This window comes from Serinus canaria, chromosome 21 (assembly GCF_022539315.1).
Source record: "Serinus canaria isolate serCan28SL12 chromosome 21, serCan2020, whole genome shotgun sequence".
Taxonomy (NCBI): Eukaryota; Metazoa; Chordata; class Aves; order Passeriformes; family Fringillidae; genus Serinus; species Serinus canaria.
The window spans coordinates 5,545,112-5,562,803 of NC_066334.1; the positions used below are offsets into that span (position 1 = coordinate 5,545,112).

Here is a 17,692-nt window from a genome sequence, read left to right on the forward strand (position 1 = left end):
AGCACCTGAGTCCTGCTTCCTCCAGCACAATCCTTGATCTGTTTAATGTAGGGATCCTGGGGAAAAGCCAGTGTTGGAGGAGGAAACCCCAGTGTGAGAGAGCTTCCAGTAACCGGGAATGTAGAACAGGATCAGCTTTTCCTTGCTGGGTGCTGTTCTGGTGCTTTCCTTCATTCATTGTGACCTCAGTGAAAGTTTGCAGGCCAAAACACTTTGATGTTGATCAGATTTTCAGCCTAAAGCATCCTGGTCATGGATCTGCTGCCCCTTGATGCTGGGCTGCTGTGGTTGATTGCACAAAATTAAAATAGAGTGGCTCAAATTGCTGTGGTTTGTTCCTATGTAACAGGCTGTCTCACACTTAGTTATTCATGGGTTTTCTCCCCCCAGACATACAAATTAGAAAGTCACTGGGATCTTGATAAACAAACTGCTGACAATTTAGTCTGGGCAGAGGGAGCAGCAATAAACTGAGGTGAGAACTGTCTCATCTAATGTCTTTAGCCAGTAATTGCCAGGACAGAGTATGTCTGCATGGATTGCCTAGGTTTGAGGTGATGTTACCCTTTCAAGTGGGTGGATTCTGATTTAGCCAAATAATAAATGGCAAGATCTTTGGAAAGATGTGGGCAGGGTGGACAGTCTCAGGCTGCCTTTGTAGCCTGAGAAGCAGAGATCAGTTCTGAGGGTCAGGATGGCACCGATCCCATCTGAACCCTGATTTCAGTGGGTGTCCTGGATATTACTGTATTAAAAATACAAATACATAAAGTTAGGCTAATGTAAGAGCAGAGAGACAAGGCAGAGGCCAGAGGCAGCTGTCTGCTCCTCAGAGCCCCTCTCCCGGGTGCGAGTGTTTCTGATTACAGCTGTGCACTGTAAATGCCTGCTCCATGTCTGGGGATAATCCATTCAGAGCAATTACAAGGCATCCGTCACCAGCAGGACCCGAGCCACAGGCTGCTTATCTGGGAAAATTGATGGAAGGGAAGGAGGGAGCGAGGGGAGGAAATCAATGCCTTCCCCAGTGTTATCTGCCAAATTGAATTAAGCAGCACGGGATCCCTGCACGGGAGCTGCGTGTGGTGTGCTCAGAGCTGGGCAGGGATGGTGGCAGCTGCCCTGGGCTGCTGCTCCCTGGCAGCTTCCCAGGCATCCCCCAACACCAGCAGGGCTTGGGTGGGCACAGGGAGTTTAGAACTTTCTATGAAGGATCTCCAAGCCCACAGCAGCAGGTCCAGCTGGGAGCCTCGTGTCTGTTCACAGTCCTGATGTACAATCCCATCTTGTGTTCTTTTTTTGGTGTAGCCAAAGTCCCATCCCAGATTTTCCATGCAGAGCGTTGGAGGGAAAGCAGCAGGGCTGACATCAGCAAAGATGCAGTAATTGCAGGCTGCAGAGCCAGGCCTAGGAAACCTCTATTGCTGAAAAATGCTGCGTGTGTTGAATCCCTTGGCACTGCAGTGTAATCCTGAGCTGGGAGCTGCTGCCAGGCAGAGGGGCTGGAATTTGGGGCAGAGGGTTTGTGGGGGAGTTTAACATGCCAGGAAATGGAACATGGAAGGTTTGGTGCCGTGCCTTCCTCTGCTGCTCCACTCACCTTGTGGGTTGGAAAGGTAACTGAAGGAAATTTGACTTCTCTGTGTCTGAGTGGTCACTTACTCTGCAAAGCAGTGCTGGACATCCAGGAGCTGGATTCAGGAATGCTGAGCAGCCCAGGAAGGGACACTGTGCCCTGCTGGGCCTGCAGTTGGCACTGCCAAGGTGGGGTTTGGTGGGTGCTTCCTGCTGGGACTGTGAGCAGCAGGAGTGTGGCTGCAGGGAGGCACAGCAGGGCACTGGCACTTGGGATGCTGCACAGGGAATCCATCTGGGCTGCCTGAAGTGGTTTGGGGCCAAGAGCTCTGTTCATGCACCTGTTTGATCCTTGGCCACATAAAGGGAAGGGTTCAATGACCTCTTCTGACAACCAGACAATAAAGGAATTTCTTGCTCCAGGGCTGGAACTGAGCACATGGAGCCACCCAAAACATTGTATTATAAACAGGGTTTATAAAAGGCTCTTTGTAAACTTTCTTCCCAGGATCATGGCCACTCAAGTTTATGGCCCTTATGGTGTTTACAGAAATGAGATTTTGGAGCAAATCTGACCTTTGAAGCAGTGAAACCTCATTTTCTTTTGACCTGTGCAGGTATCCTCTTGTTCCTTGGAATCTTCCTCAACTGAAGGAAGGCTCCAAGGAACCCACTCCATAGGTGTGGGAGGTGGAAGAGCAGTGGTGGAAGGGCCAGAGGACTGGGATGGCTGGGCCAGGGTGGCTCTGGGGCAGTTTTATAAGGGTGAAATTCTCAAGGTTCCAGGCTGAGGAACTGACTCAATAGAAACAAATAGGAAGGTAAATCCAAAACGATGAGCCAGAAAGCCCACAGATGCTGTGCAGAACAACTGGGCTCAACCAGTCCAGCCCAGAGAGCTGTGGAAACTTTTTTCCCTCCCAAATAAAAGTGTGTGGGAATTTGCATTGCAGTCAGGTAATACTTAAAGTGCACATAAGCCATCTCATAAAAATTCCAGCGGCGTGTACGTCACACAGCTGGGTTTTATTAGAGCTGTGCTCTTCCTCCTGACAGTGCCTTGGAGCTCAGATCTCCATTAACTCTGCCATTCCTGGGCTTCTGCTGCTTCCCAGATTCCTGTCGTTTTCCCCACCTTGGATCCCTTCCCTGCAGGATGTGTTTCTTTAATGTCTTTTCAGCAAATGAAGGTGGGAGCACCTAAAAGGTCTGGTTTGGATCCCTTGAGCAGTAACAAGGAATTTCCTCCTTTCTCCCCAAAATCCCTCAGGCCTCTCCCTGCTCTGTGTGTGTTGAACTTCCCTGTGCTCCATCTGCCAGGCTGGGATCAGGGGGCTGCTCCCAGGACGTTGGGAAGCACTGAGGAGCTCTGTTTATCCCCATTTTTGTGGTTGTTTCTTTCAGCTGTGCCCCACAGGGTTGGATTTGCCACGTGCACTCCGTGTTTGGGTTTTTAGTGGTGTTTTCTGATGGCTGGGTAACACAAGCTCTTGAGTAAATCAAGAAAAGTTTTTACTCCAGGCCTCAGGAAATTGGATTTTTATTTCTATTTCTATTTATTTCAGCTACTTTGAGTTTGGGTCAGTTCAGCTCACTTGGTTATTGAGCAGGTTCAGGTCTCATTCCTAATGTGTCTCATTCCTAGTAAACTGAAGTTATTTTGTCAGCAGAATCAGAATTTTCAAACCCAGTTAGTTACCACTTACCCAGGAACACAAGACAGCTTGACTGGGCTTTACCAATCTGTCTTGTTGCACTCACAGGTCCTTGGAGACAGAAGATTTAATTTTTTCAGCCTCTGGTACCAAGCCTTATCAAACCAGATCTAGTTTGCTATTTAGTTTGGAACAGGAATACCCTGACAAGTCTGAGAAGGAGCAGCAGGAGGAATGTTATTTGAACTTTTAATTCCAGGACCCCGAGTCACAGTGAGGCTGTGCAGGTGGAAGGACAGGGATGTGGATATGGGGCTCAAGATCCCTCCCCAAGGATGTGGAGCTGCACTTAGGACACAAACCCACCCCTTGGAAAGCTGGGTGAGGCTCAAATGAGAAAAGATTTATTTTTTTAAGCTCTTTGCTCATTCTCCAGCTTTTCCACTGCTTTACAAAGGCATTTCAGAAATGTCCCAGAGCTGTGGAAATTCTGCAGCCACTTCTCAGAAAACCATGAGAGAATTATTCTGACATATGTTTCCATCTCCTGCTTTTTGCATTTTCCCCTCTTGTGTTTCTTTTTCTTTGACCTAGAACAAACTTCTCTATGCTTACAATTCTCACTATTCCAAAGAAATTTCCCTGGAGTGTTTGATTTTCCCCATGCAGGGGAATGATCCCAGGTAAGTTCCAGTCTCCTTCAGCAGTGTCCATGCTCAGGTTTGTGCTCAGTGATGCCTCCTTCTCCTGGGCTCTCAGGAAATCAGGGACCAGGTGCTGTGGGATCATCATGAAGGGGGAGCAGCACCTCAGCAAAGCACAGAGAACTCCAAAAACATCCCAGAGCTCTTTATTTTTTTCTGGACAAACAATTTTATTTTCGGTAATGCGTCTATACACTGTACATTCAGTCACTGTGGTATATAAGCATAGCTATTTTCATACATAATCTCATAAAGTCCTTTATTTTACAATATTATCTGCATCAGGGGGAGGGGATGTGGAAAAGGGGGTGGAAAAGGACTATCAAGGTACACAGCGAAATAGATAAATATGCCAAGCTTTTTTCTTATTTTTTTTTAAATCAGGCATTTATAAACAAGAAAGCATACATTACTTACATAAAAATAGTTCTAGAATAGTAGAGTAAGTCATAATATTGTCATTAGCAGCAGCATAGGAGAGACCAGGATAACAAAAATGTGCTGAAATGCTATTGGCTATTATAAATGTAAAGATTTATTTTTCTTCAATTGAAAAAATGTCATTTCTGTGAGTTCTTTCAATTAAAAAAAAAAAAAAAAACAAAAACAAAACCAAAACAAAACCAAAAAAAACCAAAAAACCAACCAAGCCAACAAAAAAACTTCTCTCTAAAACACATGGACTGCTGAGGGCAGAATGGAACAAAAACCAACCTTTTGGTAATAAAATACTTTACAGTGAAAATAAGGACAAATAAAATGCAAATGATGGAGAAAAGGTTATAACCCACATTGAAAACTTGCAAAAAGATTTTGTTTTGTTTTTTTCCTAACAGACAGCAAAGGTTCTTCTCAGTTAAAAACACAACTCATAAAACAAGACAACTACCAGGTAAGAAAGAGTTTTGAAAAAGTAAACACCATATACACTTATAATACAACAGTGTAAAATGAAAAAAAGTATTTACATGTTGAATTTACTGTTAATGTTTTTTTACATTGGCTAGTTCTGTTTGAAAAGCAGAATATTATGTATAGAGTTAGCTGCTCCATAGATATGAATGTTATTGCTGTTGGTTTTTTTTTTTCCCTTCGTTAAGTCTTCGTTCAGTAATAGAAACAAGGAGTAATTAAACTGAATATACAAGTAGTAATATATTTGTAGGTACAGGGAGAGTCAACAGCCTGTATGAAACACCTCTTCTCCCTTGGAACTTCTTAAAGGAAACTAAAGCACAGAAGATGGAGGGGTGGAGGGGCAGCCCCTCTCCCTGGGAATGCAGCAGGGAGTGGGGGCTGCAGGAAGGAAGGAAGGAAGGAATTCCAGGCTCACACAGCTTTACTGAGGTGTTGCAGCCACAGGAATGACCCCAGAGCTCCCTGGCCTCGAGCACCTTCACAAGGGGGGGCTGCTCTGCAGAGCCCCCCTGGTGAGAATCGGCCCCTGGGGCTGGGCCAGAGACCCTGCTAATGGCTCTGAATTCCAAATCAATCCCACACTCGGCAGAAATCACTCAGCGGCTCTGCAGAGTGAACTCTGATTGTTAACCATGGCCAGGAAATGCCCAGGGGTTAAAGCCAGCCCTGCCAGCCCCTCCTGGGCACTGCCTGCTGCTGGAGAATGTTTGTTCCTGCTCTTCTTGCACCTTATTTCTCTTCATTGCTAGCAATGGCCTTTCACTCCCAGGGAGAAAATCCCAGGGAATCTTGGGGTGAGTTCAGCTGCAGGTATGGCCCTGCATGGAGTGCCTGGGAGTGGGGCAGAGAGGAAAGCTCCAGCTGGAATTCTGCTTTGGAGACTTTGTGCTGTCCCTGGGACCCTTTACCTGTGCAGCACAGCTGAGGCTGCTTGGTGGTGTCTGACTGTTTTACTGTTCTGCTTCTTTCCTTTGAAAATCCTGCAGGTTTCCTTCCTTCACAAGTGTGGGAGCCTCATGCCCAGTGAGTGACTGCATTTCCCTGGACACAAAAAGGGAAATTCATGGTGTGCTCAGGTGAGTGGCTTTCTCCTGAGAGACAACAGCTGGACATGGACATGGTGCTATTTTTGGGGGGTTATAAAGGGAGAGAAACCATCATAGATCAGGGGGAAAAACCCAAACAAGCAAAATTTCCAAAGCCAGGCTTCCATGAGCCGCCACAGGAGCGGGGTCTGTTCTCTGTGTGGTTCCCAACACGGCAGTAAAGCAGAGCACGAGAGACTTGAAATGCACACAAATGATCAGCTACAGCTACAGTTGTTTAGTTTCCCTTGAAGAAATAAGTGGATAATACAGATCTGGAAATCATAAGGCTGAGAACATTTTTCTGCATACTGCATAACAAAAGAACCCCTTTACATAAGACAGTAATAATGCCCATTAATGACTATATGGCAGAGTTTAATCCATGCATATGATTTAATAATCACAGAAAAAAAAACATACAAAGAAAATAAAACCCCACATTAAAAAAAAAAACAAAAACAAAACCTGCTCAAGCATAATCAAAATTCCTTTTGCATTGCACTTTAGAAGGAGAGCTGCACCTAGAGCCAGTCTCCAGTATCCCAAACACACAAGGGCCAACCCCTGTATCCACAGACAGGTTCAGGTCATTGACTTGGTGTGACTGTTTCTTGCTCCCAACAGTTTTACATTGTCCCAGTAATTCCACTCCTTTCATATTTCTTCTTTTTTGTACCTAAAACATATATATGAACTTCTTTGTTAATGCTCACAGTTACTATAATGGTTACTATAATGGTTTCAAGCAAACAGCTCTTGTTTAAAAAAAAAACAAAATCTCTCTAATGTACTGTAAGTAAATACCATAATTTTAGGATTGGAAGCCGCTCTCTGTCTACTGGGAAATAATTTTGAAGCTTACATAGTTTGCATTAATGTCCAAAAGCAAATAAAGATTACTGGAAATATGTTTCTTCTTTTAGAATAACTCTGGGTATGATGATGCATAGGGGGTTCTCTTTTTTTTCTTTTTTTTTTATTATTATTATTATTCTTTAAGGTAAAAAAAGTGTCAGCATTGCCTAGAGAAGATGCTGAGAGGAAAAATGAGCTGGAAGGCACATCTGCAGCCCCAGATCACATTTTCACTTGCTTGAGCGTGTCAGAGGTGAGTGTTTATGGGTGAAAATTAATTTTCTCCTGATCAGTAAAGCACCAGCTTTATTTGTTAAGCACTTTTGGGAGCATCTCTGCTGCTCCCCAGCTTGGGTCATACACAGCCACAAAACCAGGTTCTAACTGAACCAGCAGCACAGGGGGAATTCCTGCTCAGGGGACTCTGGACCTGCTGGATCCTCCTTTGCTCACACGGATGCTGATGGGAGGTGTCAGTGGTGGCAGATTGGGTTCATGGTTTGCACAGCTGTTAGGGCAGAATCTCAAATGCTTGACATGTACATCTTAGAAACAGGGAATAAAATGCAGAGTAAGATTCTGACAAAGTGCAGGTTTTAAAAAAAAATATATCTATAAAAAACCTCAGCACCACCCCCAAGGCAGTGATGGTTTGCTGCATTGTATCCCGGGGCCGCGGCTTGGATCCCAAAATTAAAGTAATTTCTCTTTTTAAAAACAAAAAAGTTTTTTTTTAAAAAAAGATGTAGGCTTATTCACAGCAGCAAAAATGTTGGTTTTCTGTTCTGTAGTATCCGACACTGCAACGTTGGACTCTCCTTGGGCACAGAAATCCTGACTGACAGTTCGGAATGGAAGCAGGGAAATACTGAATTCATGGGAAGATGGTGCAACAAGATGAGTTTTCCAGAAAACTGAAAGCTGAAGATTTCAGAATGACTTCAACACACAGATGTCTCTGCTTTGTTCCTCTACCAACTGATCATCCATTTCCTTCCTTTCTTCCTTTCTCTCTTTCTTTTCCCAAGGCTGACGTGCTCCTGGGTGAAGTCTCTGAACACAGGGGGGGTCTGTGGGGTTGGCTGGGGCTCTCAACCCAAACCCTTCTGCCCCCCTCACCCCCTGCACACTCCTGCAGCTTCCCTTCTTCCTGTGTCCAGGGCAGGAAATGGACATAATTCATTCTAAGGAAAAAAATCAACTTGGAAAAGCACTCTGAACTTCTCCTACACCCACGTGACGGGATGGAACCGTGATGGCTTCTGAGATGGCTGGAAAACTGCTCCTGACATGGATGGCATCATCACCAAGAGGGGCTTCTGCACAAAGAATCCCAAAGCCTATAAAGTCATTAAAAATTGTGCATCGAAGGTTTTTTATTTTTTGTCTTTTTTTTTTTTTGTTTTGCTTTTAAAGGTTCATTATAAAAATCTTGTTAATTTTTTTTTTTTAATACCAAGTCTGTGTAATGAATTCTTTTAAATAGCTTATAAGAAAAGTCGGTTTGTTTTTAAATTCCAAAATGTTCCAACAGGCAGGAGAACACAAAGCCACTGCCGTGCTCGCCTTGGACTCCGGGTTTAGCTGGACCACACTGCTTTGCTTAGAGTTTGCCAGTAGAAAATTCACTGTGGACTTAAAAGTATTTTGTTTACAAACACTTTGTGTTTTCTAGGCACAGTAAGATGTTGTGCTATATGGATTGGGAAAAAAAAGAGGCGGAATTCAGTGCTTCTGTTCTAGAGAGTAACAACATTTGCCTTCCAACTACTGAGAATCCATATTCCTAAAGTGTGTGCCAGGACACCACTACTCACACGTGCACTCCCAGTCCCACTCTCTCCCTCCCTGTGCTGGGGGATGAGGGGTCAGTTCTCCATGGGGCTCGAGGTGCTCTCACTGCTGGGCTGGCTGCTGGCTTTAGGCCACAGTTGTTCCTGAAGTTCCTTGACCACCTTCTCCAGGTGCTCCCGGGCCTCCCGCTCGTGCAGGAGGTCGGCGCGGAGCTGCTCCCGGTCGGCCTCGGCGTGCTGCAGCTTCACCTGCAGGTCCTCAATCTGCAGGGACAGGACAGACAGAGCTGTGGGACACAGAGCCTGGGCCTCCCCACACACCTTGCACAGCGCCAGGGGAGCAAGACAATGTGTACTCCAGGCACAGGATTATCAAGATTGAGGAAGGAATTCCCTGTTCCTTTTTTCCAAACACTACTGCAGTACAGTGCCTGCTTAGCCTAAACATTCCCAGTGACTCCAGCTCCAGAAAGGAAGGTGAAAACCAGAAGAGTTAAGAAACAGTTCAAGAATTCCTTAGTGCTACAGAACTCTGGTCACTTCTTCAAGCATGGCTGTTATTTCTTTAGGCAGTGACAGCAAAGCAAACCCCAGGTGTTGGCACAGGGGATTCACTTTCAGCTCTTTTACAATGATTGGTAATGGAAGTGACCAGAAAGGGCCTTGGCTGCTGATGGGCCAGGCTTCCCAGCTATGGATTAAAGCCCTGCAGTGTCCCCACTCTGCTCCCAGCAGGACCTGCAGCTGCCCTTGGCCTCCCTGACCTCCCTGTTTGGTACTTTCTGACAGAAAAGGCAGAGAAAACCCCAGGACCAGAAGGTGCAAATACCAGAAACAGCACCCAGCGAGAAAGGAAATGCCAGCAGTCAGCAAAGATTGCCATTTAACCAGGAAGGGAAACCTCCAATGTTTTGGGCTAAAATGCAGGTAAACCTCCCCCATCCATGTTTGGATTTCAGTATCAAGGTAAGAAAAAGGAAGGCATAAACCCCAGCTCCTCAATGGGCATTAAGCATCTAATAACTTTAAACCTACACAGAGGCATTTCCACTCTGGTCTGATGCTGTTTCTGTCAGACTGAGCCTGTCTAGAGAACTGCGGTTTCCTCAAAAATAATTATGTGACCAACTTCCTCTTGCACCCCAAGCTGCAGCTACAAGGGTGTATAAAGCTTTATTTTAAAATTTCTCAAGACTTAAGAACTTAAGTTATAATGCCATCTTATAAAATTCAGCCCTGGGAGTGAGTTACTTGCAGAGTTTTGTTACCAGCTGTGCCAGCCACAAAACAGGAGCTGCCACGTGCCCCTTGCCCAAGGACAGCTCTGGGGGCTCAGGGGTGGCCGTGACAGGGGGCTGCTGCAGGGGACATTGCCAACCTGCCAGGCCTGGCCTCAGAAAAGAGCAATAATTGGCTACTTGAGCTCTTTTTGAGGTGATTTTTAGCCTTTAAGCTTAAAGGAGGGAATGCATTAAGAGACTGAAAATGCTCAGTGTCACAGAGTCACCCCCAGGACACACCTGAGCCCCCAAGGCCAGCCCAGGCTGTGTTCACCTGCCCTGGTGCTGCTCCCCAGGGGAACGCCCAGCTCAGCAGCCCCAGGGAGGCTCTGTTTAGTCTGGACACCCCTTATCAGTGAGACATCCTGTGATGCTGAGAGGAAGCCCCACATCATTTCCTGCTCCTGGCCAGACGTGTCTCAGCGGGAGCAGGCGGCCACTCCCCTTCCCCTTATCAGAGCCCTGGAGATTGTGAGCTTGGCTTCTGCTCTTCCCCTCCTCCCTTAAAGCCACCACGCCAGGGACTGCAGCTCCCACCTCCAGCAGCACCTGTGTCTCACCACAGGCTGCTCCAGCACTCCTGGAACTCCCTCTGCCACGAGCTTTTCAGGGCTGTGTTAAACTATGTAAAGTATTTGAAGTACATATAAATACACACTAATTAAAGTATGTTAAACAGCAGCTTTTGGGGACTCTTTGTGGGGCTCCCTTTAGCAGGGCAGGCCCTGCACACCTCTGTGGCAGGTGCATGGAATGAGTTTAAATCCAGGCCTCATTTTTTGGCCTCCTGGCTGATGCCTGGTGCAGCTCAGGAGCAGGGGTGGGAGCAGAGCCTGGCAGGGGGCAGCAGGAGGGAGCTGAGGAGCTGCTCCAGCCCTGCTGGGCCTCACCTGTGCTGAGTACTTGGCCCGGAGCCTGCCGGCCTCGCAGCCCTTGTCGCACACGCGGATCTGCCGCGCCTGCTCCAGCTCCCGCTTCAGCCGGATCCGCGACTCGTTGGCCTCCTTCATCTTCTTCTCGTTCTCGGCCCGCAGGCGCTCGATCTCCTTCCGCAGGTTGCGCTTGGCCTCCGTTGCTTCCCTCAGCTTCTCCTTCTTGGCCACTCTCAGGAACTCCAGCTCCTGGGACAGAGGCAGGTAAGGAGTGAGCGCGAGGAAGCCGAGCTGCAAGGGAAGCCATCCAAACCACATTCCCACCTCCTGCTGCTTGTGACCGAGGCAGCCCACGGCTAAACCCCACTCTGAACTTTGCAAGAGCCCTTCTCCTTTAAATCCTGTGGAGTTTCTGCACTCCAGCTACCCTGAAGCCCAGGATAACAAAAAGCTCAGCGCTACAGCCCCATTTTGCTTTGTCAAGCAGAATAGCTGCGACCATCTGGGCCTGAATAAAGATGAACTGCAGTTGGAGAGAGCTCCAGCACCAGCTCCACGTTCCAAACCACCCGACTGCAGTGCCTGGGCTGGAGCTGAAGGCTCTGAAGATGCACAACGTGGAAAGTGCAGTTCTGAGTGTCCTTTGTGTAGAGCAAAGCTCAACAGGACATCAGAAATCAGCTCCATTTTATCAAGCCCCCACCCAAAATCCACTCAAGGCAAGGACAGAACACAGGCTGTGTCTTTTCTAGCTCTGGGGCTCTGTAGGTGACTGGGCTGAGCCCCAAGACTCCTGACAACCAGCTCATGGACTGTTCTGTCACAAAAGCTGGAAAAAAGCTAAAACCTGAAGCTGAATGGAAACCACATTTTGCTCTGGGAACTGCCACTCCCCCTGTGCAGGCTGGGAGCTGCTGCCTTGGAATCTCAAATCCATGAGGGAACCATTAACTGAAGTGATAATAAGGAACCTTCAAGGTACAAAGGAAGAAACCCCTAAGTTATTAAAATACTTGTTCATAGCAAGCACAGAGATGTGGCTCACGTTTCCTAAATGGTTAAATTAGAAACTAAAGATCTATTTTTTTTCCCCAGAAGCAGCATTTCCTCCCTGTCCGAGTCAAACCCTCCAGCCCTGGGTGCTGTGAAGCAGCACTGCAGGGTCATGGGAAATTCACTCTTTTGACAATCTCACTTCCCAGCCAGGCTGGAAGTTAGCCTGGCCATGCCTCTAGAAATACACACACAGGCCCTGGAAGTACACATACAACCTCTGGAAGTACACACACAACCTGTGGAAGTACCCACAACCCTTAGAAATACACACACACACAAACACACACACACAGACACACACACACAGACACACACAGACACAAACACACACACAAACACACAAGTCTCCTGTGTGTGTGGAACTGGAAACCCACCCCTTCCCAAATGGAGAACAAAGGCTGGACACCAGAGTCCCCTGACCCTGACCCAGGGCTTGATTTAACACTCAACTGCTTCATCTAACTCCTGCTTTAAGTACACACTATGTAGGTATTACACATAAATGTTTACTTTTAACTACGTAAAATAAACCACAGATTTACTGGAACACAAAGGAATTTGCTCAGGGTAACTAAAAAAGAGAGCATCACTGCTGGTTTTGGGTCTCAAACCAGGCCCTTATTTACTCCATCCCATGGATTCCAGCCCCAGCTTGGGAACAGCTCCACACCAAATATTCCAAGAGGACACACAAATCTTCTATGCTGGCTCCCCCTTCTATTTCTCTGCACTCTTTTTACCCCAGCTCAAATAAAAGCCAGTTCCCCCATCACTGTGCTCAGCCCTGACCTGCAGCCCTGCCTGACCATGGATCCACTGATGGATCCAGGAATTCCAGAAAGAAGGAGCTGCTTCCCTGCCTGGAGCTGGGCAGTGTGGCCAGTGGGATGCCTGACAAAGCCCTTACTTCAGCTGTGGCCGTGTCCCAGGAACACCCTCCCTCACAGAGCCTTTAAAATCCAGCTAAAGCCTCCAGAAATGTTTCCTGTTCAGTGAAATGAAAACAAAATAAACTCTGCTGGACTAGAAGATTTTTTCAGTAATGAAAAGATGTTGATTTTGGTAACCATGGATTTATAACCCAAGGAAAAACAGGTGGCAAGCTTAAAAGCATAAGACTGGTTCCTGTGCTTTGGTTTCCCAGCTGGATTTACAAACAGAGCCCCAGCAAAGGCTGTTGCTATTTGGGAAAAATGAGGCAATTCCTTTTTCAGAGCTCCCTGCTGGGCTGTACCTGGCAGGGCAGGGCAGGGCAGGGCAGGGCAGCCTTACCTGGTGCAGGCTGCGCTTGGCCTGCAGGGCCGCGTTCAGCTTCTCCTCCTGCTTCACCCTCATCTTCACCACCTCGTGCAGGAACTTCTCTTTGGCTTCTTTTGTGTCCAGGCCACTGTCCAGGGCCTGCCTGAGGTGCTCCAGCTCAGCCTCCAGCCCGCTGCTGTGGGGGTCAGGGTGGGCAGCCACCTCGTAGGAGCTGTTGACAGGGGCTGGGGGCTGCATCCCAGGGGAGCTCATGTCCTTGGCAGAGCTGGAGGAGGTGAAGGATGGGGAGGAGAGCGAGGATAAGGAGGAGGTGACTGGAAAAAAGAAACATTGAAAAATGATTTTAAAATGTCAATAATTAAGACATAATTATATACAGCTCATATATATATATTATACAGCTCAAAATGTGCTGAGGCCCTTTTGTACAGAGACACTTGATAATCAATTTTAAATAGGAAAGGAAATTAAAAACCTACTCATTTTATACTTTGATACTTGAGAAATGATGACAATGCAGCCTTGACTTAAGGGACTGAGTTCAATTTGTTTGAACTGTAACTGTGCAACTCATGGCACAAAGGAGTTCTGGGCTTCCAGAATTCCCTTTAAACCCCACAGAAACTGCACAGGAACCCCTGCAAAAAACCCAGCCCAAAAAAAGGCAGCCACCAGTGTCACTTACATTCTTCCCTGGTTTCCACTTCAATCTCTGCTTCCGACTCCTTGTCCTCCTCGGGGGCCGTGGTGGCCGTGGTGGCGGCGGTGGCGGTGGCGGCCTCGGGGACAGCCGAGTGCTCTGGGCCGTGTTTCCTCTTCCTGGGCTGCCCTGAGCCCAGGGCCTCGCTGCCCCGGGACACCACCGTGGCACAGGGGGGGTTGCTCACCATCTTCTGCTGGGCTGGAGGGGCCAGGGCCACGTTGGGGGCCACGGCGCTCTCAAAGCTCTTGTAGGAGTAAAAGCTGGATTGGGGGAGGCAGAAGGAGGAGAAAATGGTCACAACCCTGGGCTTTGGAGAGCTTCCCACTCCAGAGTTGCACTGCAGACACCCACAGTGAATCCCACTGGTTTCCACCAGCTGGGAACCTGCCCATGGTGCTGTTCAGTGTTTGCCCTGACTAAACCCAGGGATCCCATCCCAGGGGCCACGTGTCCTAGGAGCACCAAGGAGATGAGATCTCCCAGAGCCTAAAAGCCTAAAGCTGCTCCTCATGGCACTGCTGTTTTAACCAACTGCACAGCTGGATTCGTGTCTATCCACAGATGTTTTGTAAACTCAAACCAGCACTTCCTTAAGGAAAACCATGGACTGCAAAAGCATCCTCTTGTGCCTCTTTGATTCTGACACACACCTGAGTGTCCGTGTGTAAAACCACAGCTACAACAACCAACAAACCTTTGGTTAAACCTTGCTGTTAAAGAGGAGCATTAACATGACATCAAGTACATGGAATTTTGAAAAAGCAGAGCAAAGACTTTGCAACTTCAATTCAGCACCTATAACATGATGTGGTATCAGTTCAATTTTCTCCTGGAGCTGTTGTAGGTGGGTTTTATCCAATACTGAAATCAGCCAAGTTTCTCACAGGGATACCAAGGACACTTACACCACTTCTCTCCCTACCTAGTTTAAAAATTAGGATATGCTGACAGGCTTTTACCCTTCTATTTTCCTTTTTTTTAAAATCAACCCCCACAGCTTCTAAGAAACTTGTTCATAAAGGCAGCACAATATGTTCTCCACAATATTCCCTAAAAACACCTGGTCACTTAAGTCAGACTTTCCACAGAAGTCATCACCCTCAGGCAGAAATCTGGCTCTGAGCTTTTTCAGGCTGCACAGCTCCAGTCTGGCACAGGGATGTCCAACTGCCCTGACACTTTGGGCTCTCAGTGACACCCAGGTCCCACCTGCTGTGGGTGATTCACTCAGGGCTGCTCCTCCCCAAGAGCAGAGCGTGGCCTCGGTGTCTGGACAGGTCTGACAGGCTGAGGAGCCAGGACCCCCCAGGGCCAGGGCACACAGAGGCTTTGGGGGAATCTCTGCTGTCCTTTGGCCTCCCTGGCACAGTGGGGAGGGGAGAGGATGGAGCTGGGCTGGGACGGGAGCTGGTACCACGGACAGGGGCCTGGCAGTGGCTGCACCTCCCTGACACTGCCCAGGACAGCGACTCCATCGTGCCAAGACCTTGGATGACTGCACCCCCAAGTGACCACCCCTGCCCAGCAGCCTCCACCCGACACTTCCATGGCAGGTGCCACCTTTAACCCCCTTCACACACAAACCAGCAGCACTTTTTGTGTTTCCTTTCTGCAGCTGCAAACGCTCTGACTGGGCACGGGGACAAACCCAGGGGCAGCTGGCAGCCCCTGTCCCTGTCGCTGTGTCCTTACCTGTCCCGGATGAGGGCGGGCAGGTGGCTGGAGAGCTCCTTCTCGCTGGCAGACACCGCGGGGGACCAGGGCCGGAAGGCGGAGAGGCGCTGCCGGGGGTGGACGCAGCCGATGCTCTGGGGACAGGGCAGGACATGAGTGACCCCAGCACCTCTGAAAGCATCAATCCCCCCAGAGGGGACCTGGGGCTGCCCAGGGCACCCTCAGCCATCCCCACAGCTGCTCCCGGCTGGCCACAACCTCCTTGCTCAGGGGTTCTGCTGCCACAGGGGAATTGCACTCGTGTGTTTCGCTGGCCAACGAGCTCTGTGCGGTTTGTAGGGATCACAAAGAGCTACAAACAAATCCTGAGCCTTGCAGGATTCCTGTACCTCGAAGGCACAAGGGAATTCCTTACTTCCCTGTCACAATCCAGGTCAATGAGCACTGGAGGGTGACAAGGAATCTGGGGGGACTGTGTAGCTGAATGCTAACTAGGAAAAGGAGATAGCAATGTTACTAATTTAGAAACCCTGGGCATGTTCTTCCCCTCATTTTCTCCTCTGGTCTCAGCATAGTGATGCTTTGTGCCAATTTGATCTCTCTTGATTACAAAATATTCAACAATCACCTTGTTAGATGAACTGGATAAGGACCGTAACCAACTGGACTGTTTTTCCTTCTCAGAAGAAGCTGGAGATTGGGAAGCAGAGTCATCTATTTTGGGCTTTTTGGAAGCAGGAGGATCTGAAGAGACCTGAAACAAAGGCAGGAAAAAATCGAAGTCAGATTCCTCATTTTGCAATCAGCTTAGAAACAAGTTATAAAGCAAAAGCAAATTTTGTTATTTAAAAGGAAGAAACTGGATGTTTTTCTTCTTTTTTCAAATGTAAGGCCAAACAAAGGAGTGCAAACAAGGGGCAGACACAGACTGTGACATAACACACTTCACTCCTCCATGGGAGACACTCAGGTCAAGTGGGCATGGCACAGGAGAGATGGGCAGTGATCAAAGGGAGACACTCGCTCCAAGCTGAAGAGAACTATCAGCCTTTTTTCATTTCTGCATGCAGAAAGGTAAGTTTAATGTGGTTGCTGAACTGGAAAGATTATTTTAAACGAGAACAGAACAGACTTTGTTATTCTGTTTGCAGTGGTTGTTATGCCGATGACTTCACTACCCCACAGCTGCAGTGGATTCTGGGGGTGCTGCCAAGAGCTGCTTTGCCTTTTCCACAAGTGGCTCAGCTTGGCCCATAAATCATCCTCAAGCATAAGAAAGCCCTTTGGCAAGCAAAATCCCTTTCCTTCAACACTGTGAAGGAATAAAATTCCTATAGTCCCAGCGTGGCTTGCAAAAAAATTGGTAACTACTGGTTTAACTGGTGCACTGGGGATACCAGCTTGAAGGGCTGCCAGTGCAAACACCTCTCACAGCAGGGAGGGAGAAGGTTCTGGACCTTGTGCTGCATCATGACCAGAAACAATAAAAGAAACATCCCACCCCTGTTTCTATTCCTTTTTGTGTCTTTTTGCAGTTCTGCAGCCTCCACCTTTCCCCATTCCCACCCAGCCTGGCTCCAGAGGGGTGGCAGAGCCACACTGCAGTCATTAATAATTGCTCATATTTGCATTCGTTTGTTTCATCCTTTCACTTCACTGGGATTTTTGTGGGCAAACAAGTGTTGATCCAGGTGTGTCTGGAGAACCTGGGGTGGCAATAACCTGGGAGCCTGAAATGCTCCAGCCCAGGTGTCCCTCCCAGTGACAGAAAGGACCTCATTTACCTGAAAATCAGTCCCCTCAAGGCACCTTCAGCTGGGAACTCAGAGGCTCCTTCTCCAGCTGATGCTGAACCCTGAGCATTGTGATTTAAAGGATTTACCTGAAAAGCACCTCCAGAATTGTCCAAGTGCCCTTCTCAGGCCTCTCTACCCAAGAGCTCTCTAACTGCACCCCATTAATGCCCTGATGAGGAGGAAATGACAGCCTCAGTCCATGCAGAGCCTGCTGCTCCCCTGGGAGCAGGGCAGATCATTTCCAGCCCCTGCCAGCCCATCTGCAGCACCCCCTCTGCCCTGCCAGCCCAGAGTGCCCAGCCACGTCACCAAGCCAGGCCTGGAGGGCTCAGCACAACATTCCCTGGCACTGGGGAGCCTGGGGCAGCTTTCCATACCCAGCAGATGAAGGAGGATGACATGGGAGGGGTGTGGGGGTGTGTGTGCAACCCCCAGGACAAAATTAGCCCGTGCCAGTGCCAAA

The 17,692-nt window shown here is 48.2% G+C and overlaps 1 protein-coding gene across 1 annotated transcript in view; it reads right to left on the bottom strand.

Annotated features, from left to right (window-relative positions):
• Window positions 1-4,058: 4,058 nt before the first annotated feature.
• The window catches only part of SKI (SKI proto-oncogene), a 100,726-nt gene continuing 87,092 nt past the window's right edge, over window positions 4,059-17,692 (bottom strand). Inside the window, exons 3-8 of the mRNA XM_018920392.3 lie at window positions 16,062-16,187; window positions 15,452-15,567; window positions 13,742-14,019; window positions 13,069-13,370; window positions 10,759-10,989; window positions 4,059-8,852 (exon numbers count right to left, since the gene is read on the bottom strand). Of these exons, the coding sequence (XP_018775937.1) occupies window positions 8,664-8,852; window positions 10,759-10,989; window positions 13,069-13,370; window positions 13,742-14,019; window positions 15,452-15,567; window positions 16,062-16,187 (1,242 nt within the window). The 3' untranslated portion in view covers window positions 4,059-8,663. The remainder of the gene's footprint in view (window positions 8,853-10,758; window positions 10,990-13,068; window positions 13,371-13,741; window positions 14,020-15,451; window positions 15,568-16,061; window positions 16,188-17,692) is intronic.